At 44.7% G+C, this 27,754-nt stretch overlaps 1 protein-coding gene across 1 annotated transcript in view; it reads left to right on the top strand.

The window, feature by feature from the left end:
* RYR1 (ryanodine receptor 1) overlaps positions 1–27,754 on the top strand; it is a gene marked incomplete at its 5' end in the record, with an annotated part of 127,773 nt that overhangs the window by 74,580 nt on the left and 25,439 nt on the right. The window contains 15 exons of the mRNA XM_081106715.1: positions 71–183; positions 365–461; positions 711–817; positions 2,325–2,376; positions 2,507–2,572; positions 4,143–4,242; positions 4,550–4,629; positions 4,723–4,799; positions 5,402–5,475; positions 7,212–7,292; positions 10,944–11,032; positions 11,129–11,257; positions 11,336–11,440; positions 13,677–13,758; positions 15,620–15,807. Of these exons, the coding sequence (XP_080962841.1) occupies positions 71–183; positions 365–461; positions 711–817; positions 2,325–2,376; positions 2,507–2,572; positions 4,143–4,242; positions 4,550–4,629; positions 4,723–4,799; positions 5,402–5,475; positions 7,212–7,292; positions 10,944–11,032; positions 11,129–11,257; positions 11,336–11,440; positions 13,677–13,758; positions 15,620–15,807 (1,440 nt within the window). The remainder of the gene's footprint in view (positions 1–70; positions 184–364; positions 462–710; positions 818–2,324; positions 2,377–2,506; positions 2,573–4,142; positions 4,243–4,549; positions 4,630–4,722; positions 4,800–5,401; positions 5,476–7,211; positions 7,293–10,943; positions 11,033–11,128; positions 11,258–11,335; positions 11,441–13,676; positions 13,759–15,619; positions 15,808–27,754) is intronic.

A 27,754-nucleotide genomic window follows, 5' to 3' on the forward strand; every position in this document is an offset into this window, starting at 1 on the left:
TTCACTCAGGCTGGAAGTGGGAATCAGGCCAGGGGCAGAGTCTGGGGACATGACATTGTTCTGCCCCCAGGTCGAGCACCCCTACAAGTCCAAGAAGGCTGTGTGGCACAAGCTCTTGTCCAAGCAGCGCCGGAGGGCGGTCGTTGCCTGTTTCCGCATGACCCCCCTGTACAACCTGCCCACGTAAGACACCCAGGGCGGAGGGGAGCTACAGGGACCTCGAAGAAAGGGTGGCTGCGAGGGCAAGAGGGTGGAGGGCCATATGATGGGCTCTTCGGGAACGATTGGTGAGGCAGATTTGTGGGGGGTCAGAGGAAGCGGAGGGGAGAAGGTCCCACTGTCACGCCACACGTTTCCCTTGCAGGCACCGGGCAAGCAACATGTTCCTGGAGAGGTACAAGGCCACGTGGATCCTGACTGAAGACCACAGTTTTGAGGACCGCATGATAGATGACCTTTCAGTGAGCTGGGGCCTGCCTGGGAGTGTGGGGGCAGAGCTGGATAGGGCTGGGGCTGAGCCTGCCTGTTGCACATCTCCAGGGGTCACCCTTCACACTGAGAGGTATGAGAAGGGTGCCTCTGGCTTGGGCAGAACCAGGAAAGGGTGCAGGATGTGGGGCATGTGAGAAAAACATCCAGCCCGTCAGGGCTATGGAGGAGACAGGAGGGGACTCTGGAAGCCCCTTCCCCAACCCCACTCCTTCCCCCAGAAAGCTGGGGAGCAGGAGGAGGAAGAGGAAGAAGTGGAGGAGAAGAAGCCAGACCCCCTGCACCAACTGGTCCTGCACTTTAGCCGCACTGCCTTGACTGAAAAGAGGTGAGGACCCTTCATACGTCTTGGGAAAAGAACCCACTACCTCCCTGCCCCCAGCAACCTCCCTGTTTCTCAAGAGAGACCTTCTGTGTCCTAGGGGAGCTGGTCTCTCAATGTCACTTTACCAGGATAGGCAGGGCCACCATGCACCACTGTGCAGGCAGAGCACTCACAAGGGCATCTTTGAAGGTTTCACATCTCAGGCAATATTGATTTTGACATTTTTAGAAGAAAGCATCTTGCTCAAACAAAATCAGTATACTGTAGGAACAAATCAGTAAATTATGACAAATTTCCAACCGAGGGAAGTGTGGAAGGGGGTTCTTTTTCTAATTAACACAAAAGCTGCATATGGGCTAATGACAGTCTTGGGAATAAATGACCGAAGTAATGGTGCTGCTGCTAACAGGTGACATTTATCAAGTGCTTATGTGCAGGCACCATGCTAAGCACTTGACATCTATATTCTCTCATTTATCTTGACATTGTAAGATAGACACTATTATCAACTCCTTTTTGTGGGCAAGGAAATGGCAGCACAGAGATTTATTTTTCTCACATAACAGGAAGTCAGGAGGTAGAAAGCCCAGGGCTAGGCAGTGACACAATGACAGTCACAGAGTCATTCAGGCTGACAGGCTGGCTCAGGCTTTCTGGACTGCCATTCTGAGCTTCTGTCTTGTGGTCACAAAATGGATGCTAAACTTCCAGACATGACCACATGCCAGGCAGAAAGAAGGGAAGAGAATTTTTTTCCTCTATGGAAGGCCAAGATCTTTTAATCCAAGGAGAGAAGCCCTCCTTGGTGGGCTTCCGCACATATCTCATTGGCCAGAATCTGGCATCAGGCTACCAAAGCAGCAAGGGAGGCTGGGAAGTTTAGTGTCCTGGGAAAGCGATGGCTCTGGAGTTAGACTATCCAGGTTTGAGCCCTAGTAGAAGCTGTGTGATCTTGGCCAAGAAGGATCTTTGAGCCTCAGTTTCCTCATTGGTAAAATACACCTACCTAATAAGATTACTGTGAGAATGTGTATATATATATATATATATATATATATATATATATATATATATCACTTAGAACAGGGATTAACGTAGGGTAAACAATAGGTCTTGGCCATTGCTAGTAGTAGTGGTAGTAGTAGTAGTAGTATTGAGACGACCCAAGGATAAAGTGGCTGGTCATAGCTGTTCAGGGTGGTAAGATGGACCCAGAAACTCCAGGCTTCCATCACACCATGTTAGCAACCCCAGTGGAAAGGGAACAACTCCACCAATAGCTTCAGCAATATTCCCCAAATGAGTCCCACTGGGCCATCTCTAGCCTGTTACTGTGGCCAAGCAGGAAAAAAGTACATCACAGGCCCACTCTGCAATGGCCAATTTACCCTGAGTGAACCACACAGGCTGAGCATGGGGAGGGCTGGCTTTCCAAAGGAAATCTGGAAGCTGCTATAAGATGGGGGTCCTCTCCATTGGGGCCTGACTATCTCTCCAATTACTTCCTCAGCAAACTGGATGAGGATTACCTGTACATGGCGTATGCTGATATCATGGCAAAGGTGAGGCCCTGCCCCTATCTAGGGCAGGTCCCCTTCTCCTCAGCTGCAATACCTGTCCACTGAAAGGGCTGGGGGTGGAATGAGGATCTCCTCTGTTCCCCATCATCCCTAACTTATGCCCCATCCTCAGAGCTGTCACCTGGAGGAGGGAGGGGAGAACGGCGAAGCTGAAGAAGAGGTTGAGGTTTCATTTGAGGTATGTGGGATCAGGAGGAGCTGGAGGACGGGATGGGGGACCCTGACTTCAGTCATCCTCATTCATTCAGCATACACTCACAGAGCAGTGCTATGAGCCAGGCCCTGGGCTGGGTGATGCTGGGGACACAGGAGTGACCAAGTCAGTCCATTGGGAAGACAGGTGCATCACAGACAGTAACAGCACAGAGTATTCACGGTGGTGAAGAGGGAAGCTCAGGCGGGGGGGGGGGGGGGGGCGGGTCCAGGGCTGGGAAAGCAGAGCACCCAGGGGTGAGTTCAGGGGCTGTGGTAGCCCACCCATGGTGCTTCCTCTGCCAGCATTGAAGGGTGGCAGGAAGGCTTCTCAGAGGAAGGGATGTCTGAGTAGGGGTGTGCCAGTTGAAGAAAGGAGAAAGGTGTTTCAGGTAAGGAAACAGCATTTGCAAAGGCCACGTGGTGAGAAAGAGCTAGTAAACTTGCGATTAACCCACCTATTCATCACTAAGGCAGAATTCCTTTTGGCATCTGGTGAATCACAATTAGGTTTTTAAATGCAGAAAATGAATTCATAAGAAAGGAAATAAGCATATGGAAGTAGTTATCAAAATATTACATTAAAAATTTGTGTTGCCGAAACCGGTTTGGCTCAGTGGATAGAGCGTCGGCCTGCGGACTGAAAGGTCCCAGGTCCGATTCCGGTCAAGGGCTTGTATCTGGGTTGTGGGCACATCCCCAGTAGGAGATGTGCAGGAGGCAGCTGATCCATGTTTCTCTCTCATCGATGTTTCTAACTCTCTATCTCTCTCCCTTCCTCTCTGTAAAAAATCAATAAAATATATTTTAAAAAAAATTTGTGATATACTAATATCTGCCCTTCTTTACTAATCTATCCAATAAGATCTAACAGTGGGTCCAATAGCTACTGTAAGTGATAAGTAGTGATGAATAAAACAATATCTGTGATTCTTTTTATTGTTGTTAATCCTCACCTGAGGATATTTTCCATTGATTTTTTAGAGAGAGTGAAAGGGAGGGGGAGACACAGAGAGAAATATCAATGTGAGAGAGACACATTGATTGGTTGCCGCCTGTACTCGCCCTGACAGGGGGGCCAGGGATCGAGCCTGCAACTGAGGTACATGCCCTTGACCAGAGTTGAACCCGTGACTGCAGACCGATGCTCTACCCACTGTGCCAAACTGGCTAGGGCTCATCTGTGATTCTTATGCTATGTGTTATGGCCTCATCCATAATGGAAAGAAGTGCTACATTTCAGTTAGAGGGTAGTAAACATATAACTTTTTTCCTCATTCGAGTTCACAGACTTCCCAGATTTTATCCATTGACCCCCTGAAGGTCTGTGGGCCCAGGATAAGATTGCACCATGCCCAGGCCTGCACTAGGTGCCAGGAACAAATCTAAGATTTCAGTCCCAAGAGATAGAGGAGGTTTATGAGTTGAAGGAATGAGCCAGTGACTGGAGCAGGGAGCACGGGTGAGGGACAGGGCTGTGGGGGTGGGGGGAGGAGGGAAAGGCTAGGCTGGTGAGCCTGGACTCACTTGGCACCATGGGCCTGGCTCTGCCCCAGGAGAAAGAGATGGAGAAGCAGAGGCTCCTGTACCAGCAGGCGCGGCTGCACAACCGAGGGGCGGCGGAGATGGTGCTGCAGATGATCAGTGCCTGCAAAGGTGCCCTCCACAAGCATCCGGCTCCTCCTGAGCACACTCATCCTGTTTTCACTCTGCCCAGCCCACACTTCCTGTGGACCCGGCGGCACTCTCCCACCCTGCATGCCCGTGGTTTGCACACACACCAGCCCTTGCATGTTTCACTTGCCTTGTGATTTCTTGCTCATCTTCCGTCACTATCACACTTCCACACTCCTCCAACCCTTTCTCTCACATCCCCTGCATTGGCTGTTTTCTGGTGGATGGAGAACCCTGCTCCCAAACTAAGTGGACCATCTTTTGTCCCCTGCTCCCACCCCCCCCCCAGGAGAGACAGGAGCCATGGTGTCCTCCACCCTGAAGCTGGGCATCTCCATCCTAAATGGGGGCAATGCTGATGTGCAGCAGGTAGCAGGAGAAGGGACTTGGGAGGAGGGCTAAGAAGGGTAGTAGGTTCCTGTGTGACTACCAGTTCTCCCTGTCCTGCCGCCCCCTCTGCAGAAAATGCTGGATTATCTGAAGGACAAGAAGGAAGTTGGCTTCTTCCAGAGTATCCAGGCGCTGATGCAGACATGCAGGTAGGCTCTAGTGTCTATCTTTTAGTGAAACTGTTTGGTGCCAGGGTGCCCCTACTCCTGCTACCACTTCTAGTTCTAGTTCCACTCTCTTGGTTCCAGGAACAGAGATCCATTCAGACTAGCTCAAACGTTAGGGAGTTTATTATAAGAATTCATGTGCAACAATAAGGAAGGCAAAATGCCACCCCATGGATGCAGGCAGGTGGAACTGGAAGGCTGTTGAGAATTCAAGGGGTACCCCACAGCAGGGAATCTGGGCTCTCTCTAATGACCTCTATTAATGTGACTCTGTGACTGTCTGCCTTTGTTCTCCTCTTGATGTTGACCCTCTGAAGCTTTTGCTGACTGATGGTTTCTGTACCCTCCTGATTTCAACTGGGACACATTTCGTCCTTACCCCATATTATTCACAGCTTCTGCCAAATCTCAGTTTCTAGTTCCTCTTGATCTCTGCTCATTCGTGGTTCCCCATGGCTCTTCACCCACCGCTGTGTGTGTGTGTGTGTGTGTGTGTGTGTGTGGCGGGGCGGGGGGCGGGGGTGCTGCAGGGCTCTGGAAGAGGACCGAAGCACACCTTCCCATCTTTCCTTTCTTCGCCTCAGCGTCCTGGATCTCAATGCGTTCGAGAGACAGAACAAGGCGGAAGGGCTGGGCATGGTGAACGAGGACGGAACTGGTGAGGCCCTCTCTTGGGCTCCCTCTCCATGGAATTTCTTTTTCCTTCAGGATCTGCCCCCTCACCCAACACTGCCCAGGGCTCCCTTCCTCCAAGACACTCCCTCTCCAAGAGCACCCCCAGGTCTCCCCTCCCCTGCCCATGCAGTGGTGCCCAGTCCTGCCCCCCATTCCTCCCAGGGTCTCCCTCCCCATGATCTCCACCCTTGGGTGCCCTTGTGTCCTGTGTTCTCTCACCCATCACCACATGGACCTGCCTTCCACAAGCCCCAAGTCTCCCGCCCTGGTTGCTGTTCTCTCATTAATGTCCCTAATCCGGGTTAATCAAGTCTCCTCTTTGCCGTGTTGTGACGTGTTTAACCTTTCTGCCCTGATCCTTGCCTCCTGCCTTTCCACCTCTACCTGTCCATCTCTCTTTCTCTTCCTCTCCTTTCTGTCCCAATGCCTTTACCATCATTCCTACTCTCTTCCTGGCTTCCTTCTGTATCCTTATCGCTCTTTCTGCGTGGGTTATTTCTTTTTCCATGTCTGTGTCTTCGTCCCTGACCTTGTGTCACTGTGTGTTTTTCTGTCTCTATCTCCTTCTGTCTCTTTTTTCCCTCTTTTTTCCTGCTTCCTTCTCCCATCCTGTTGGCTGCCTCAGTCATCAACCGCCAGAACGGTAATTTCCCCAGCCTATTCCCCTTGCTGTGCTACTCTGCCACCCCTCCCTTCTTACCCCCATCACCCCCTTCACCTGGGGGCTGAGGATCTGGGACATCCAGGGAGGGAGAATTCTTTCTTGGGTCACTGTACCTGGGGAAAGTATTGAGAACAGGGTTCAGAGACCAAGATTCAAGTTCCACATTAGCCACTCACCTACTTTCCATTGGCCTCAGTTTCCCCATCTGTAAAGTAGAAGCTAGAGAAGATGGCAAATGTTCCTTTCCAGATGGATGTTCTCAGACTTCCTGACCCAGATTCACAGCCCCAGGGTGGGGTGATCCCCATTCCCACCCACCCTGCTCTCTGCACCATGACCCCACCCCACATTGGTGGGGCCTGCAGTTCCCATCCACCAACCAGATTGGTTGCTCCTAGCTTCCATTCTGATTGGTGTGTGTGCAACCTCTGTGCCTGCTCTGATTGGCCCTGGCCTCCCCTCTTTTTCCTCCCCTACAGACAGCCCTTCTTGATGGGCTTATTTCAGATGCCTGTTCTGATTGGCCCATGTACACACACACACACACACACACACACACACACACACACACATCATGCTTCTCCTGGATTGGCTGCTTTCAAGGCATCTGAGCCTGTTTCAGTCCTATCCCTTTCTGCTCCGAGCCTTTGTGTGAAAGTGATCCCAACCCCCATAATCCATTAACCCTTTGGCCCTGGAGGAGTGCTGAGGGAGGTGCCAGTTGCTTGAACCTTTACTGGATCAGGCAGACACCCCCGGATGTCACATAGTGATGACATCAGAGAGACACTGATGTTGTAGAAAGACACTCAAGGCCCCAGCTTCATGACTCAGGGCCCATCAGGTCTACATCAGCTGTCAGATTCTGAAATCAGGACTCCTGGTGTCATGGGTGTCCATGGCCCTCACAGTGTCTTTGAAGTGATGGCTGCTCCTCCCCACCCCACCCCCCTATGCTTTGCGCATGTTGTGTGCAGTGTGCATGGGCCGTGTGCAGGTGTACCATGTTCTGGCGCACCTCACCCCTTCTGGGCCCTGCCCCTTTCTCCACCCAGGAGAGAAGGTCATGGCAGATGATGAATTCACCCAAGACCTATTCCGATTCCTGCAATTGCTCTGTGAGGGGCATAATAATGGTGAGAAGGAGGGGTGGGTGGAGTGGAGAGGAAGTGAGGTTTGGGGACAGTCTGGAAGAGTTGCCTGAGTTAATCTCCAGTTCCCTCCTCCCTTATCAGTGATGGCCTCACTACCTATCCTTGATCCCATTGTCCATCATTTACTTTCAGCCAGGGTCACACTCAATCCACCCACCTACCTAAATCTCTCTTGAATTTCTGGAATCTAGGGAGAAATTCACCTCCTGGCCAGTCCAAGTCCCTAAAAGCAATCTATCAGAAACCAATTTGGCCAAAAATCAATTTGCCCAAATGAGCAATTAGCTACTTGCCATTTTTCCACAGTCATTTCAAAGTTGAGTAAATGTTATGGATTTCCATACTTGGGCTCTGTAAAAGGGGAAGAATCACATGGCATTTTTCAATTAATCTATTACAATTGCTTATTAATTTTTCTTATAAAAATGCTTTGCCAGAAGGAATAACTACAGATTCTTTCCTAACTTAAGCGAGAGTTTTCACATTTGTCCTGGTTCAAGGGTGACCAGCAAGTTAAACACATAGGCAGAAAATAAAACCCCTTGTGGCACACATAGCTTATAACATTAAAGGGACAGCCCAAACTCTGTTCAACAAACATTCTACCCAAAGTCATTTTAGTCTCAAGGTTGTGGTTGTAATGCTTAACAGGTGATTATGAAACCACAGACTGCCCAGAAATTAGCCTTCATGACAAGAATGGGAGTAATTATAAGTCTAACTTCCATAGAACCTGCACCCTACTCGGCTAGTGCTCTCTAAGGTAACTGATTTGTAAATATCTCTAATCTTCACTCTTTTCAACAAAGGATAAAGCATGATCTATTGCTTTACATTCTCTAAAGCTCTTAGGGCTACAACTATTCTTCAACGTTTATTAAATACTCTTCTGCCACACAACTAGGATTTCCTTTCTTTAAATTCAACTAAAGTGGAATCAGTCTTTGGTGTTAAAAATGAATTTTATTCCCTGGGTCTATCACTTTTTGGAGGTGAAAAATTTCTTATGGGTGGGATTTCTCTCTCCCAGTAAATTTGTGATCCAGTCCCCCGCCTAAATTCTTGGATTCATAAACCAGCCCAATCAAATAAGTATTTGAAATCTCAGATGCGTTGCATGTCTTGAGTATTCAGTACAATTCAAAGAAGATAAAAGGTTTGTCTCTTATTTGCTCATGTCTATGACAGCGTTCTCAGAGTTCTTTATGAGTGTGGAGTGCTGTATATCTAACCATTTATGCATATGGTCCGATGTAAATGAACACAAAGGAGTTAGCAAACAGGGTTGATGAGAAACCTGCTTATAAAATCTTGAATATTTCAGTATACTTTATAACGTGAAACCAGGCAAAATGGACATTTCACCTGATACAGTGATTGTGAAGTGATTATAGGAAAGTCAGGGGGGAAGTAAGACTTTGGGGGGAAAAATACCTTTCAAGGGCTGTTAAAGCCATCCTGTGCAACATGACATTGCTATCAACATTGAAAGGACTTCACTGAACCCCATGTTTGGTCATTTGGCAAATAGGTGGTTCTCAAACCTAAGCGTGCCTGAGAATCAGCTGGAGGCCTTGTTAAATACAGGTTTCTGGGCCTCACCCAGGATTTCTGAGTTAGTAGTTCTGGGGTGGAGCCCAGGAATGTGAATATCTAACAGGGTCCCAGGAGGTGCTGATGCTACTGGTCCAGGGTCACACTTTGAGAATCACCACTCCCAAGGGCAGCTCTTAGCCTCAGCACTTTCTTTAAGGCCTTTTAAGAACAGCTTAACATTCATCGAGCACTTATGTACCAGTGCTATCCAACTCCTTTATGTATGCTCAAGTATTAAAACTATTCAATAGCTCAGGTAGACTAATAAATGTGACCACCGTGTTACTGATGGGAAACGGGCAAGTCTGTACCACACAGAGAGGTTCAGTAACTTGTCTTGAGGTCACACAGCTGGGAATTCATACAACCAACTCCTACTTATCTTCAGGTCTCAGCTCAGAGGTCCCCTCCTCCAGCCTTCTTTGATTACCCAGGCTGGGCCAGGCATCTCCTCTGGGCTCCTATTGTCCCTCTGGGTTTCCCCATCACAACCATGATCATTCTGCCCAGTATTCCCCACCACCACTCCTGCCACCAATGAACAGTGTATTATTATTATTATTAATATTATTATTATTACCACATACTGAAGTAGAGAATGGTCTAGTAAACCCCCAAGTACCCATCACTCAGCTTTAATAGTTACTATCAACATAGTTTCTGCCCTAGAACAAGGTTTTTAAATAGTGGGAACCAACTCACCAGAGGTTGTGAATCCGTTTATCATAGAGGTTCTCATCCTAATTGCACATTGGTATGCCTGGGGAGCCTTAAAAAATACTAGAGCCCAGGTTTCACCCCCTCCCCCCACATTCTCAGTTAATTGGTCTCGGGTGGGGCCTGAGCAGTTGGATTTTTAAAAATGCCTTAGGGTGACTCTAATGTGCAGCCAAGATTGAGAGGTTGAAAATGACAGATTTAGTGGGTTGAGATCAGAATTCCTTATAGTTATCGAGACAAAGTATCAGAATGCACAGCACATAGTAAGAGTATGTGAAACTTCTGTTTCAGGTATATGTGGATATAATTTCAGATAAACACATGTTCTGGGTCTCAATGGAAAATGGATTTCCTACCATAGATTGCAGTTAGAAAATACTGAAAATTACTACATGAGAATCTAAACTTCACAAGGGCAGGGCCTTCGTTTTCTTTTACTGCTATAGCCCTAGGGCCTAGAACAGTGCCTGGCGCATAATAAAGGCTTGTGAATTTGTAGCATCGAAGAATAAGTGGTCAATCTTCATCTCCCACTAGCAGATAGTATACTAGTGGCCCGATGCACGGATTTGTGCACATTAAAAGGAAATTAATTAGAAGAAATATTTTAATATCGTTATTCGCCCTTTCTCTATAATAGAAGTATCAACCAAATTCACTATCAACAATGACAGATCGAAACACACTTGTGTGATTGGCACCAGTGAGAGCTTTATATGTATCACGCATGCACAAGTCAATGTTTATTTTTAAATTACCAGTGCGCATCATATGTACTGGCCAGCCGGCTGGTCGGCCGGACGTACGTACGGTTGATCACTTAGCCTTTTATATATATAGATGCTCAATAAGTATATAGTGAGTTAATGAACAAAGAAGTTACAGATGCTTATTTCCTCTGGCTTTTGTAGGTGCTCAATAAATATTTGTTGGATAAATAAATACATAATAACCAATGTTCCATTTCTCCCAGCACATTGAGACATTTAAAAACCATTTTGGAAAAAAATGGAGGACTAAATCTCCACTTACTCTGCTACACTGTAGATGCTCCAGAACCGTATTTTGAAAAGTAACCAATGAATAAACGACCCTCTACCACATCTTGCATGTTGTAGGCCCTCTACAAGTATTTGTTACATAAATGAGTAGGTTATCCTCCATCTTCTCTGCCACACAGTAGGTACTTGATAAAGTTATTAGTGATTATATGCCTCAACATACAATAGGCACTCTATTTAAACACTTATGCACACTGTCCACTTCCCTGAGCACATGGTAGATTCTCAATGAATGAATGACTTTTAATTTTCTTAGATTTCCAAAACTACCTACGGACGCAGACAGGGAACACGACCACTATTAACATCATCATCTGCACGGTGGACTACCTCCTGCGGCTGCAGGTGAGGATGTGAGGGTAACCAGCGTGACCTGGGTCGGGGACTGGGGGGCCATCGTCGGCCCAGCATCCGCTCACCCTCTGTCGGCCCCCCACCCAGGAGTCCATCAGCGATTTCTACTGGTACTACTCTGGCAAGGATGTCATTGAGGAGCAGGGCAAGAGGAACTTTTCCAAGGCCATGTCGGTGGCTAAGCAGGTGTTCAACAGCCTCACTGAGTACATCCAGGTAGGGCGGCCGGCTGGGACAGGGCGGGGAAGTCGGCACCCGCGCCGCGCCGGGCCTCACGCAGTCCTCTGCCTGCAGGGCCCCTGCACCGGGAACCAGCAGAGCCTGGCGCACAGCCGCCTCTGGGACGCCGTGGTGGGATTCCTGCACGTGTTTGCCCACATGATGATGAAGCTAGCTCAGGTTCGCCCCTCAGTTTTTCCTCCAACTGCTTCAGGGCGCCCAACTGGCCCGTTTCCAAGTCCGACCCGCCCCCCCCGCATCCCGGCTCCCTTTCTCACCCCAGTGCTCCCGGCATGTTCCAGGCTGGTTCCCCCCCAGAGGCTAAATCCATCTTCCTCCCGGATTAGCTCTCTGCTGACCCCGCCTCTGCCTTTGCCACCACCAATCAGTTGGTTTCCTATCCATACTTCCATTGGTCTGACGTTTGGTCCCGCCCCCTCTGGCCGGAGCTCTTTTGTGATTGGTTGGTGTTCTTTTCTCTCTGATGAGGTCATCATTTCAAACAGCCCCAGGAATAGGGTACCCCCAGGCTTCTAGGTGAGGGCCTGGGGCTGGAGGAGTGTTTTGCTTCTTTAGTCGGCCTGCGGCGTATGACGCCCATCGTGGCCATCCTGGATGTAATGTCTCCCATCTCCAGAATCTTCGTGCTCCCCTTTTCCCACCTCTCCCTCCACTTTGCGGCCTTGTCAGTGTCTCCTGAACACCATATGCATTTGCTCTGCTTCTGTCTGGTAAACAGATTCATAGCAGCCATAAGCAAACACTACACCTGGGCTCAACTTCTGAAGCGGCACCACCCACATCCTAGCCATGACATACATCAGTGTATGTTACAATAGTTTTCCAGCAGATGGCAGTAAAGTATTCTGTGCATTATAATTTCCCAACAGAAAGAGTCTTGAGGAAGGGAAGCCTTTTTCTAATCTACTCAAAGGTGCCACAGGTGCTGGCATAAACCCTGTCTGGTGTCACTCGACTTTTTGAAAGGAGTTAAATTCTGAAATGCAATTGCTCAGTGCCGGTGCAGTTGAAGTCGAATGTTGGTGTAATCTTAAAATTCTAGAGACTGTTGGTATCATAGTGTAGAGTTTTAGACCCTGCAGAATTAATTCATAGGGTCAGCAAAGTAGTGGCTTACAGGGAAAAATAATTTATCAGTTCCCATCACAGTTCCAAGGCCTAAAGAGATATCAGCAGAAATGTCTCTCTTGTCTGGCTTCATTCTCAAGCAGGCTCTCCCCGGGGGTTGGGAAAAATGGTGCCCTAGGCTTCTGAGCATCCCACTAACAGCTCCAGAGGGGAGAGAGCCCCTTTTTCATGGGCGCCCTGGAAAAGAACTACAATTTTCTCTGATTGGGTTATTGGGTCACATGCCCACCCTGAACCAATCAGCAGGGTCAGGAGAAAGAAGGCTTTGATTGGCCAGACCTGGTCTTATACTCAACCCTAGAACCAAGAAGATGGAGTTAGCCTCACATGCTCTGAGAGTGGAATTAAGAGAAATAAGGCCTGGATTCTGAGCAGGCACACACCACAGATACCCACCCATCTCAGGATCTCGGGATCCTGGAATTGTTATAATCTCAGAGTCAGAATACAGAGCTTTGGAACTGTGGAAATGTGTTAGGGTTAGAATAGGCAACTTTAGAACTAACATTGGGGTAGAAGGAGCCTTATGTCCCATTTCTCTGCTATCCTCCCCATCCTCCATTTTATTAGGTAGAGCCATATGAAATTACCACTTTGTGGGTCAAAATGGTCGAATATTGGCAGTTTTATGTAGCTCAACCTATACAAATATGGACCATGAGGCAGAACTTTGACCATGTTGGAAGCTTTTCTGGGCTTGACATAAGGCACTGTAACAGGGGAGGCAGTACGTCCTTACATTGCTCCCAAATAGCTTACCAGAGAGCACATGGCTGTATCTTCCAGCTTTCTTCCTGAACCCAGAGTCCCACCTTCTCCATCACACATTCATTCACTAACCATGTGCCTTGCACCCATCATAGCCAGAGGCAGTGCTGAGCTCCCATCCCTTCAGATACTCCCATCCCTTCTTTGTGTCTCTGACCCAGTACGTGCCCCTGCCTGTCTCTGTCTGTCTCAACCCCAAGTGTCTGCTCCCCAAGCCCCATACTCCTCCCAGTCCTTGTCTGCCAGCCCTTGCCCCTACATATCACCTGTTGGGCCTGTTTCCCCCCAAATGTCAATCCCATCCCCACACTTTTGTCTCTCTACCCTTTCCCCTGCTTCCGAGGAACATGTCTGGACTCGGGTCCCCTCGGAGGTAAGAGGGGAGGAAAAAGATGTCTTAGGCCCTGCTGGGTGGTGAGGAGGCACAGAAGCAGCTAGAGATGGGGGAGGTGTCTCTTCAGAGACCTGTCCTCATATGGTTGTGGTGTGGGGTCTCTAGGACTCGAGCCAAATCGAGCTGCTGAAGGAGCTGCTGGACCTGCAGAAGGACATGGTGGTGATGCTGCTGTCACTGCTGGAAGGTACACACTCGGGGCAGGAAGGCAGCTACAAAACTGCAGACCAGCCTGAGCATGGCCTTCTGAGACCCAGGAGAGCCTAACCTTCAACCTCATCTGATATTGTCAGTATCAATGGGTTGATTAAGGAGTCACATTAACAAGCTCAGCAGACATTTGTTGAGAACTTACCATGTGCCAGGTCCTGACTGTACATACATTAGTTTATTGAATCTCCAGAAAAATCTTAATAAAGTAGGTGGCCTGGACACTTTTCAAAAATGTATGTACCTAATATTTATTTAGTTTCTAAATGTATCAGTTACATTTTGCAGCCTAACAAGCATTCTACAACTTAGTAGACTTAAAAACAACATAATTGCCCAGCCAGAGTGGCACAGCTGTTTATCATCCTGTGCACGATTCTCAGTCAGGGCACATATCGGGGTTGCAGGTTCAGTCCCTATTTGGGCGCGTACAGAAGGCAACCAATGGATATTTCTCTATATATCAATGTTTCTCTCTCTCCCTCTCTCTAAGCATATCCTCCAGTGAGGATTAAAAATAATGATAATAAAATAAAAAATAAATGAACACCTATAATTTATTTATTTATTTATTTTATATGTATATTTTATTGATTTTTTACAGAGAGGAAGGGAGAGAGATAGAGAGTCAGAAACATCGATGAGAGAGAAACATCGATCAGCTGCCTCCTGCACATCTCCCACTGGGGATGTGCCTGCAACCAAGGTACATGCCCTTGACCGGAATCGAACCTGGGACCTTTCAGTCAGCAGGCAGGCGCTCTATCCACTGAGCCAAACCGGTTTTGGCTATAATTTATTATTGATTAATAAAACAATTTAGCCGAAACCGGTTTGGCTCAGTGGATAGAGCGTCGGCCTGCGGACTGAAAGGTCCTAGGTTCGATTCCGGTCAAGGGCATGTACCTGGGTTGCGGGCACATCCCCAGTAGGAGATGTGCAGGAGGCGGCTGATCGATGCTTCTCTCTCATTGATGTTTCTAACTCTCTATCTCTCTCCCTTCCTCTCTGTAAAATATCAATAAAATATATTTTAAAAATAAATAAATAAATAAATAAAAAAAAAATAAAACAATTTAACTAGTAGACAGACTGTTTTCTATAGAGGTCATAAAGAGTGTCCTTGTTCATTTATATGGCTGCATAGTACTGCACTGTGTGGGTTACAGTGATTCATTTAACCACACTCCTATTGATAGATATTCAAGTTTTAAAAAGTATTTCACTACAATGTTGTAATGATTAATCCTCTTACAGAGTTTCAGGTTTTTTGGTAACTAAGCAGTAATTTTAAAAATCAGGTTTCCTTTAAACATCATATTTCCAGCTTTTCTTGAAAAGTTGAAAGATCTGGTGACCCTGGGTTCACAGTCTCACATGGCAAAAACTAGCTGGACTGAATTAAAAGCTGAATTCTGTCAGTTAAATCTTCAGCTTTTGGTTACTGTGCTATGATTATATATGTCTTTTAGGACATATCCACTGAAATGTTTAGTGGGGAAAGGTCTCGTGCCTGCAACTTACTCTCAAATGGTTCAGGGGGAAAAGAGAGGGGGAAGAGTATAAAGCAAAAAAGCAAATGTGGTAAAATGCAAACAATTGTTGAATCTGGAATATATGAGTGTTCCCTTGCATTACTGATGGCACATGATGCTGATTGAGATCAGGAAGTGACCCATGCCCTTGAAAGGGAGGCTGGGGTGCTGGCCAAGGAAGCTTCCACCAGCACAGTGGGTCCTGGGGAGCTACGGGGAGCTCTTGAGCTGGAGAGGGAAGCAAGCCATGGGACTCCAGAAAGGAGGCTCTGCTGGGCCACACTGACCTGGGGCTGTCTACAGGGAACGTGGTGAACGGCATGATTGCCCGGCAGATGGTGGACATGCTGGTGGAATCCTCATCCAACGTGGAGATGATCCTCAAGTTCTTTGACATGTTCCTGAAACTCAAGGACATCGTGGGCTCAGAAGCCTTCCAGGACTATGTCACGGATCCTCGTGGCCTCATTTCCAAGAAGGACTTCCAGAAGGTGAGTGCTGGAAAGTGGCTGGGTGGGGGTACCAAGTGCCAGTCATATCCTTCCTGGCTGCCTGCCTTGGGCAAGAGACTTCTCTGCAAGCCTCAGTTTCCTTATTTGTGAAATGAGATACAACCACCCTTGGGATTGTTTTCAAGGTGAAATATAGTAACACAAATGAGAACCATTATTAGGAGGGAAATGCAGAAATCAGCTTCATCCAGGAGCCCACTCATTTCCCTCTGGTCAACTCCATCCCAGCTATATCCTCTCTCTCTCCCTATGTAAACCCAGCTAAGTCACTTGTCCACTCTGAGCCTCAGTTTCCTCCTCTGTGAAATGGGGCTGAGATAATAACATTAACTATCTGACAGGACTGCTGGGAGGGTGGACAGTGCCTGGAACACAGGAGCACTCAAAAGGTGTTAGCTACTATGTTTACAGGCATATGTTGGAGATATTGCCAGTTTGGTTATAGACCACAGCAATAAATTTAATATCACAATAAAGCGACTCACAACTTTTTTAGTTTGCCAGTGCATATAAAAGTTATGTTTACACTGTACTGTAGTTGGTCAAGTATACAGTAGCATTATGTCTAAAAAACAATATACCTACCTTATTTTAAAAATACTTTGTTGCTAAAACATTCCTAACTATCATCTGAGCCTTTAGCAAGTCATAATCTTTCTTTGTAAAAATTGATTTTAGAGAGAGGAAGGGAGAGGAAGAGAGATATAGAAACATCAATGATGAGAGAATCATCAATCAGCTGCCTCCTACATGCCCCCCCACGGGGGTGAGGGGGATCGAGTCCTGACCAGGAACCGAACTGTGACCTCCTGGCTCATGGGTCAAAGCTCAACCCCTGAGCCACACTGGCTGGGCACAAGTCATAATCTTTTGCTGGTAGAAGGTCTTACCTTCAACTTATGAAAAAACCAGTATCTGCAAAGTGCAATAAAGTGAGGTACACCGGTACTATTATTTCTACCAAATCATTTCCATCACCATTTTGTTAACTTTTTATTTTGAAATGATTTCAAGTTTATAGAGAGGTTGCAAAAACAGTACATTGAATTCCTGAATATACTTCCTCCAGATTGCCCAAATATTAACTTTTTAAAAAATAGTTTTTTATTGATTTCAGAGAGGAAGGAAGAGAAAGATAGAAATATCAATGATGAGAGAGAATCATTGATTGGCTGCCTCCTGCACGCTGAGGATCTAGCCCCCAACCTGAGCATGTGCCCTGTCCAGGAACTGAACTGTGACCTCCTGGTTCATAGGTTGACACTCAGCCACTGAGCCATGCCTCTCAGGCAAATGTTAACTTTTTACCACATCTGCTCTATTATGATTCCCCTTGACCTCTAAATACCTTAGTGTGTATCTCCTGAGAACGTGTTCATTACCTTACACAACCACAGAACAATTATGCAAATCGGGCAGCTAACGCTCCCTACAGGGCTTATTCAGTTTTCATTCATTTTTCTTCCCTGTCAAGGATCAATCCAGGATCAGGGATTGCATTTAGGCATCCTGTCCCTTCAGCCTCCTTCAGTTTGGAACCAATCCTCGGTCTGTCTTTGCCTTTCATGACCTTGACATTTTTGAAGAACAAAGGCTAGTTGTGGTATACAATGGCCCTCAGTGTGGGTTTGTCTGAGTTTTCACCATAATTCAATTCAGGTTACACATCTTTGGCAGGAATGTCATAGACATGATGTGTCCTTCTCAGTGCATTGTATCAGGAGGCACATGATATAAGTCCTTCCCATTACTGTGGTATTAGCTTGACTCCCTTGGTTACGGTGGTGTTTACCAGGGTCTCCACTGTAAAAAGACTATCATTCCTTTCAATATCGTGTGAGGACCAGCTATGAAGCTATATAAATATCTTGTTCACCCTCTAGAGTTAGCATCCATTGATGATTCTTCCCTGAAACAATTAATACTATGGTAGTTGACATGTGTTGGTTCTCTAATTTCACCATACCCTTTACCTTTATTAGGTGCCATTTTACCACACGGAAGAGTTTTTCCTTCTTCTCTGCTTATTTACTCATCTATCTATCTATCTATCTACCTGTCTATCTATCTTCTTATATCATTGCTTCTTTTATTCTAGGGGTTACAATCAATAAAGATAATCAGTCCTGGCAGGTTTGGCTCAGTGGTCAGAGCGTCACCCCAAGGACTGAAGGGTCTCGGGTTCGATTCCAGGTCAGGTCACATATCCAGGCTGTGGGTTCCATCCTTGGTTGGGGTACATACAGGAAGCAACCAATCATTGTTTCTAACATAGATGTTTCTATCTCTCCCTCTCTCCTCCCCTCTCTCTAAAAAAAACACCAAAAAAACAATTTTAAAAGACTGCTCAAAATTAAAAATAAATAAATAAGGTCAGGGTTTCCTGAGTTAAAATAAAATGCCTCACACTTGGAGCCTCCCTGCATCTCTCCTCCCATCTCAGCCACTCCTCCCAAGAGCTGTCTGCCCTCGCTCACTCCTTCCTCACCTCCCCCTCCTTCCCTGATTCAGGGCTTGCTGGCTTTTGCCCCTGTCACTCCTCTGAAACTATCCTGACCAAGATCATCAGTGACCTCTTCACCTCTGAATCTCTACTCTGACTTATGGTGGCAGCATTTGCCACAGTCAGCCATTTCCTTCCCCCAGCAATGTCTGTCTGCTTCCCTGGGTATCTGTGCCACACATTCCTGGGACCCCCACCTTCCCTGCCAGTCCCACACAGCCTCTTAAATGTTCCTGTCCCTGAGCTCTCTACCTTTAGGAGAAAGAAGAGCTAACATTTATCATGTTCTCACACTGTGCCAGGTCCTGTGTGTAAATGAATTACAGCTAACCCTTGCACAACACAGGTTTAAATTGCATAGGTCCACTTATATGTGGATTTTTTCCAATAAATATACAATCAGCTCTCCCTTTCGCCAGGATTCACAGCCACAGATCGGCCAGCTATGGCTGGGAATCTGCAGATGCTGAGGACCAGCTGTATATATTGTTCTGTATCATTTATACAGCACATGAACACTCATGGAGCTTGGTTTCTGTAGGGGGTGCTGGAACCAATCCCCCATGAATACCAAGGGATGACTGAAGCTTTTGAGGGGTCAAAAGTTATACATGGATTTTCAACTGGGGGGTCGGGCCTGAAATCCCTCTGTTGTTCAAGGGTCAACTGTAGTTCATTTAACCTTATGTGGGAAGGACTCTTTTTATTACCATTTTGCATAAGTGGAAACTGAGGCACAGGGGGTGAAGTAATGTTCTTAAGATCACACAGAAAATAAGTGACAAAGCTGGGGTTAGAACTTAGAAAGTCCAGCTCCAGAGCTGACTGCCTCTGGATTCATCCATCCATTGATCTAGTCCGATAAATAGTCAGTGAGCACCTCCCAGGTGCCAGTTCCTGGCAGGGTCAGTGGGGGCTCAAGAGAACCAAAAAGCACTATGCAGAAGCTAAAGTGCAAATCATTCATAACATAAAAAGGATTCTGCTTGACAAAGGAAACCATCAATAAAATGAAAAGGCAACCTCTCCCAGCTGTATGGAATGGGAACAAATATTTGCAAACAACAGATCTGTTGAAGGGTTAACATACAAAATATTCAAACAACTCAAAAGCAATAAAACCAGGCTGCATGGACATGCTCCCAGGAAAAAGCTGGAATTACAACTGAAATAAGGAAAGGCTTCCTGAATAATAAACAGAAAACTCACAGGAGAGAACCCTGATACCCAAGAACCGAAGATGGAGACCACATAGACTGGTAGGAGGGGCGAAGGTGTGAAAAAGCTGGCCTAGCACCCACAGACAGCACCTGAAGTCCAGGAGAGATATCTCAGCTGTGGGGGGATGCCACTGAGAACTCTGGGATCTAATCCCGAGGCCGGGCTCCACAGCAGAGAGCACCAAACTGAGCACATAACATCTAGCTGTGGAAAGCAGTGGGGTGCTGTCTGCCAGGGAGTGGCAGCTGCAAGTTCGGGCACCTTTTGAAGGGCTAATGCAAAAAAATTCCATGTGGAGCCATCCACCTTGTGCTCTGGCAGAGGGAGGGTGAAGTGGACTGGAGCTGTGAGAGCAGAACCCAGTACTGGGGATTCGGGGGATAGAGCTCAGAAGGCAGACACCCCAAGTTTCCTGGGCTGAGTCATTCCCTCACACAGCGGAGAACATTTTTCCTCATAGACATTTGCCTTGCTTGGGGGAAAGACAGTCAACACACCCTATTGGAAAACACCTTGCCCTGAGGCCACTTAAGAGATTAAAAGTAACAATTAGCCTCCAGACAGAAGCAACTGCCCCTCCCTGTTCAAAAAACTCTCACTGCACCTGAGGACGATTACCTGGGGGCAATTCTAGTCGGAATCCTATTAGTCTGTATATAGAGACAGTCTCTGGAGGCCTCTGAGTCTTTGCCTGATCCAATTATTTAGAAACAGCCTTTAACACTGTCCTGCACTAGAGATTAAGAGGTGTAGAGTAGCGGTCACAAACTGGTGATCCGCAGACCACTGGCAGTCCAAGAGGTCCAAAAGATTGGCGACCACTGGTGTAAAGGATCTACCTAATACATAGTCACAAACCCAAACAGACAACAAAATGAGGAAACAAGGAAACAAACCCCAATGAAAGAACTAGAGAATTCTCCAGAAGAAGAGATAAATGAAACAGAGATAAGAAATTTATCTAAAACAGAGTTTAGAGTAATGATGGTAAAAATGTTCAACAGTATGAAAAAAATATATAGTAACTATGAAAAAAGAACAGTCTGAGATAAAGAATGACATAACACAAATAACACATTGGAAGGAATACACAGCAGATTAGGGGAAGCTGAGGATCGAATCAGTGAATTAGAAGACAGAGTTGAAAATGTCACTCAATTAGAGAACCAAAAAGAAAAAACAATTAAAAAATAGGAGGACAGCTTAAGGGAGCTATGAGACAATGTGAAACCTAACAGTATTAGAATAGCAGGTGTGCTGGAAGAGGCAGAAAGGGAGAGAGGAATAGAGGTGTTTGAAGAAATAACGGTAGAAAACTTCCCTAACCTGTAAAAAGCAAAAAGTCACACAAATTCAGGAGGCACAGAGAATCCCAAACAAGAAGAACCCAAACAGACTCACACCCAGACACATCATAATTAAAATGCCCAAAATTAAAGACAAAGAGAGAATCTTAAAGGCAGCAAGAGAAAATTGTTACCTACAAAGGAGTTCTCATAAGGCTGACACTTGATTTCTCATCAGAAACTCTACAGGCCAGAAAGAAATGGCATGAAGTACTCAAGGTAATGAAAAGCAAGGATCTGAGACCAAGATTACTATATCCAGCAAGGTTATCATTTAAAATAGACAGTCAAATAAAGAGCTTCCCAGGCAAAAAAAAAAAAAAAGCTAAAAGAGTTCATCACCACCAATTCAGCATTACAAGAAATGCTAAATGAATTGCTGTAAACGATTGCTGAGAAGAAGAAACAGAGAGAGAAATCTAGCCATACAGAATTAAAATGACTATAAATAAGTACCTCTCAATAATAACCCTAAATATAAATGCATTAAATATTCCAATCAAAAGATGTAGGGTAGCTGAATGGATACAAAAACATGGCCCAACTATATGCTGTCTACAAGAGACCCACCTCAAAACAAAAGACTCACACAGGATGAAAGTGAAGGGATGGGAAAAAATTTTCCATGCAAATGGAAAAGAAAAAAAAGCTGGAGTAGCAATAATTATATCCAACAAAATAGACTTCAAAATGAAAGCTATCACAAGAGACAACAAAGGTCACTACATGATACTTAAGGGATCGATCCAACAAGAGGATATAACCCTGATAAACATATGCACTCAACATAGGTGCACCTAAATATATATTAAAAAAACTTCTAGAGGACTTTAACGGAGAGGTTGACAACAATACAGTCATGATAGGACTTTAACACCACTCTGACTTCCCTGGACAGATCTTCTATACAAAAACTTAACAAGGAAACAGACTCTACCTGTAAAGGACACACTGAATCAGATGAATTTAACCCTTTGCAGTCGTATTAAATTTGGACATGGGTGTCGTACTGATCGGAATTAATTTCCATTGAAAGAGCAGTGATACATAACATGCAAGATTATGAAGGATAAACAAGATTTATTAATTCTTTTTTGGAACTACGTCACTACTAGTAGAATCACTACAAACGTTATCGCTTTCTACGTCAGAGTCAGTATTCAAGGTGCCAAAATAAAACTCTTCATCGTTACTTTCAGATTCGCAGTACACTTCTTTCGGTAACTTTCTTTTTGCCATTTTGGAGTATTATTTTGAAATATCTTAACAAGCAAGAATGCCTAATTGCAGTTAAACGTAATTTGTAAAGCTTTATTTGAAATTCTGCGACGTATCTCCGAAGCTTGTCGATTTCTTCACTCTCAAAAGGCTACTGACTCGCCACGGTGTTTTGCATAGTGAGTGTGGAACGACCTTGTTTGTTTATATTGAGTTTTGATATCTCCGATTTGTCGGGGCAATGTTTTGGTTCGTGACAAGGTCGCTTAGACACTTAAGAGTTTTCAGAGAAATTATGAACTGATAAATGAATGAATAGAGTTAAGATTCGTATGGTTCCTTGCTGTGGTGGCTGAGAGCAGACATACGACCGGAACGGTAAAAAAGCAGCTTTGGTGGCTGAGAGTAGACAAATGACCGCAAAGGGTTAATAGACGTTTATAGAACATTTCACCCCAATGCAGCAAAACATACATTCTTCTCAAGTGCACATGGATCATTTACAAAGATAGACCACATGTTAGGACACAAAACAAGTCTCTACAAGTTCAAGAAGATTGAAATCATACCAAGCATCTTCTCAGATCACAGTGGAATGAAATTAGAAATCAACTACAATAAAAACACTCAAAACATTCAAATACATGGAGGCTAAATAGCATGTTATTAAACAATGAATGGGTTACCAACGAGATCAAGAAAGAAATAAAAAACATCCTGGAAACAAATGAAAATGAACACACAACAACCCAAAATCTCTGGAGCACTGCAAAAGCAGTCCTGAGAGGGAAGTTCATAGCACTAATGTCATACCTCAAAAAACAAGAAAAATCAGCAATAAACTATTTAACCCTACAACTTAAAGAACTAGAAAGAGAACAACAAGAGAAGCCCAGAGTAAGTAGAAGGAAGGAAATGATAAAGATTAGAGCAGAAATAAATAACATAGAGACTAAAAACACAATACAAAAAAATCAATGAAAACTAAGAGCTGGTTCTTTGAAAGGATAAACAAAATTGATAAGCCATTAGCCAGACTCATCAAGAAACAAAGAGAGAGGACCCAAATAAATAAAATCAGAAACGAAAGTGGAAAAGTAACCACGGACACCACAGAAATACAAAGGATTGTGAAAAAATACTATGAACAACTATATGCCAACAAGCTGGACAATGTGGATAAAATGGACAAATTCCTAGAAAAATAAAATCTCCCAAAACTGAATCTGGAAGAATAAAAAACCCGAATAGGTCAATAACAAATGAAGAAATAGAAGCTGTAATAAAAAAAACTCCCACCAAACAAAAGCCCAGGTCTGGACAGAGGGAAGTTTTTCCAAACTTTCAAAGCAGAACTAACACCAATACTCTTCAAACTACTTCAGAAAATGAAAGAGGAAGGAACACTTACAAACTCTTTTTATGAGGCCAGCATTATCCTAATTCCAAAACCAGATAAACTACAAAGGAAGAGAATTACAGGCCAATATCTGATGAACACAGATGCTAAAATCCTCAACAAAATATTAGCAAAATGCATCCAGCAATATATTTAAGGTCATACACCATGATCAAGAAGAGTTTATTCCAGGGATGCAAGGCTGGTACAATATTTGCAAATCAATAAACGTGATACATCACATAAACAAAATGAAAGATAAAAATCATACGATCATATCTATAGATACAGAAACAACATTTGACAAAATCCAATACTGATTTTTGATAAAAACTCTCAGCAAAGTGAGTATAGAGGGTGCACATCTCAACATGATAAAGGCCATATATGACAAACCTACAGCCAACATCATAGTCAATGGGCAAAAACTAAAACCATTTCTCCTAAGAACAGGAACAAGACAGGGATGTCCGCTTTCACACTCCTGTTCGACATAGTACTGGAAGTGCTAGCCATAGTGATTAGACAAGAAGAAGAAATAAAAGGCATTCAAATTGGAAAAGAGGAAGTAAAACTGTCCTTATTTGCAGACGACATGATATTATACATTCAAAACCCTACAGACTCCATCAAAAAACTACTAGACTTAATAAATGAATTTGGCAATGTAGCAGGATACAAAATTAACACCCAGAAATCTATGGCTTTTTTATACACCAATAATGAACTCACAGAAAGAGAAATTAAAAAAAAACAATCCCATTTACCATTGCACCGAAAAAATTTAAGATACCTAGGAATAAACTTAACTAAGGAGGTAAAAAGACGTATACTCGGAAAACTACAGTACATTGAAAAAAGAGATAGAGGAAGACATAAACAAATGGAAGAATATACCGTGTTCATGGATTGGTAGAATCAACATCATTAAAATGTCCATACAACCTAAAGCAATCTATAGATTCAATGCAATCCCCATTAAGATACCAACAGAATATTTCACAGACCTAGAACAAACTCTCCAAAAATTCATCTGGAAAAAAAAAGACCCCAGCCGAGGCCGGTTTGGCTCAGTGGATAGAGCGTCGGCCTGCGGACTGAGGGGTCCCAGGTTCGATTCCGGTCAAGGGCATGTACCTGGGCTGCGGGCACATCCCCAGTGGGAGATGTGCAGGAGGCGGCTGATCGATGTTTCTCTCCCATCGATGTTTCTAACTCTCTATCTCTCTCCCTTCCTCTCTGTTAAAAAATCAATAAAATATATTATAAAAAAAAATAAATAAAATAAAATAAAAGACCCCAAATAGTTGCAGCAATCCCGAGAAAGAAGAACAAAGTTGGAGGGATCACAATACCAGATATCAAGCTTTATTACAAAGCCAATGTTCCCAAAACTGCCTGGTATTGGCACAAGAACAGACATATAGACCAATGGAACCAAATAGAGAACCCGGAAATCGACCCAAGACATTATGCTCAATTAATATTTGACAAAGGAGGCAAGAGCATACAATGGGGTCAAGATAGTCTTTTCAATAAATGGTGTTGGGAAAATTGGACAGATACATGCAAAAACAAATGAAACTATACCACCAACTTGCACCATACACAGAAATTAAACTCAAAATGGATAAAGGACTTAAACGTAAGACCGGAAACCATAAAAATTTACAAGGCAGCAAAATAGCAGACATATGTTGAAGCTCCTAGGGCAATGGAAACTAAAGAGAAAATAAACAAATGGACTACATCAAACTAAAAAGCTTCTGCACAGCAAAAGAACCATCAACAAAACAACAAGAAAGTCTACTGCATGGGAGAACATATTTGCCAATGTTATCTCCAATAAGGGTTTAATCTCCAACATTTACAGGGAACTCATACTACTTAACAAAAGGAAGGTAAACAATCCAATCAAAATATGGGCAAGGGACCCAAATAGACACTTTTCAAAAGAGAACATAAAGAAAGCCAAAAGATATATGAAAACACTAGAGGCCCAGTGCACAAATTTGTGCACCTTGAAAGGAACTGTGGGCCGCAAGGCTGCAGTAGGCACAGGGACGGGTCTCAGCCCATCCTCAGTGGCCCTATCCAGCTCCTCCCACCATGGCCCCCGTTCTCCTGTCTGCCAGCAGCCCCTCTCCAACTGCCACCACTCCCATGCGCTGACCGTGCTGGCCCCGCTTGCACCCACTGACAGCGCCGTGCAATTGGGGACTGCGCCATCAGTGGATGCAAGTAGTGGCTGCTGCCCCGATCACCCCTCAGGTGCAGGGGAGGTGGAGAAGCTCTCAGGGGCAATCAGAGCCAGCAGCCACCACTCGCACCCACTGATGGCGCCAAGTGATCGTGACCAGTGTCAGGCACCGGCAGCGGGTGTGAGCAGCAGCTCTGGTGCTGGCAATGGGTGTGAGTGGGGCCAGCGCCGGCAACAGGTGCAAGCACCAGGCAGGACCACAGTGTGTGGGAGCAATAAATTTTTAGTAACCAACAGGGGCTCGCCCCAATGACAGCGACTGGTGCCTCACCTTGGTCTGGTGCCCCTGCTCACCTGCTCCACCATCCTGCTGGAGCCAACGCCCACCATGTTCCACACACACCCCCTGGTGGTCAGCGCACATCATAGCGACCAGTTGTTCGGTTGTTCCGCCATTCGGTCTATTTGCATATTAGCCTTTTATTATATAGGATGCTCAAAGTCACTAATCATTCAAGAGATGCAAATCAAGACAACAATGAGGTACCATCTCACACCTGTCAGAATGGTTATCAACAAACGACAAGTGCTGGAGAGGATGTGGAGAAAAAGGAACACTCGTGCACTGCTGGTGGGAATGCAGACTGGTGCAGCCACTAAGGAAGACAGTATAGAGTTTCCTCAAAAAACTAAAAATGGAACTCCCATTTGACCCTGTGATTCCACTTCCAGGAATATATCCCAAGAAACCAGAAACACCAATCACAAAGGACATATGCACCCCTATGTTCATAGCAGCAAAATTTACAATAGCTAAGATTTGGAAACAGCCTAACTGCCCATCCACAGATGAGTGGATTAGAAAACTGTGGTACATCTACACAATGGAATACTATGCTGCTATAAAAAAGAAGGAATTCTTACCATTTGCAACAGCATGGATGAACCTGGAGAGCATCATGCTAAGCCAGTGGTTCTCAACCTTCCTAATGCCGCGACCCTTTAATACAGTTCCTCATGTTGTGGTGACCCCCAACCATAAAATTATTTTGTTGCTACTTCATAACTGTAATTTTGCTACTGTTATGAATCGTAATGTAAATATCTGATATGCAGGATGTATTTTCAGGGGTCGCGACCCACAGTTTGAGAACCACTGTAAGCGAAATAAGCCAGTTGGAGAAAGATAAATATCACATGACCTCACTCACTTGTGGAATGTAATGAACAACATAAACTGATGAACAAAAATAGAGCCAGAGGGGGAAATATTCTAGAGTATAATAGAAACAATCCTGTTATTTGCAGATTTTTAATATTTCCTACAACTTTTGTGATATACTATGTTAGTATGGTTTTGGTAATATTATTATACTTAAAATCCTTTTATTCTTGAAATATGAATGTTTATTCCATGTAATATTATTATATGTAAGATCATTTTTCTTGAATAATTGGTGTTTATTGCATGCAACATTATCATATTTAAAATCATTTTTCTTGAGATATTAATGTTTACTGCATGTAACATTATTATATTTTAAGATTTTTTTCTTGAAATATTAAGGTTTGTCCTGACCGGTTTGGCTCAGTGGATAGAGTGTCAGCCTGTGGACTGAAGGGTCCCGGGTGTGATTCCGGTCAAGGGCATGTACCTTGGTTGCGGACATGCCCCCAGTGGGGTGTGTGCAGGAGGCAGCTGATCGATGTTTCTCTCTCATCAATGTTTTTAACTCTCTATCCCTCTCCCTTCCTCTCTGTAAAAAATCAATTTTAAAAAAGTGATTTTTCTGCTAAAAAAAAAAAAAAGAAATATTAAGGTTTACTGCATGTAACATTATTATATTTAAAATCATTTTTCTTGAAATAAAAAAAACTGAAAAAAGAAAAGTAATACTGAGAAAAGAGGAACTGATGGTGTTTTTAAATTTAAAAAGCAATAAAACCAGTAACCCAATTTTAAAATAGGCAAAGGAGCCCTAACCGGTTTGGCTCAGTGGATAGAGCATCGGCCTGCGGACTGAATGGTCCTAGGTTCG

The sequence above is a fragment of the Myotis nattereri genome, assembly GCF_964212035.1.
Source record: "Myotis nattereri genome assembly, chromosome: 15".
Taxonomy (NCBI): Eukaryota; Metazoa; Chordata; class Mammalia; order Chiroptera; family Vespertilionidae; genus Myotis; species Myotis nattereri.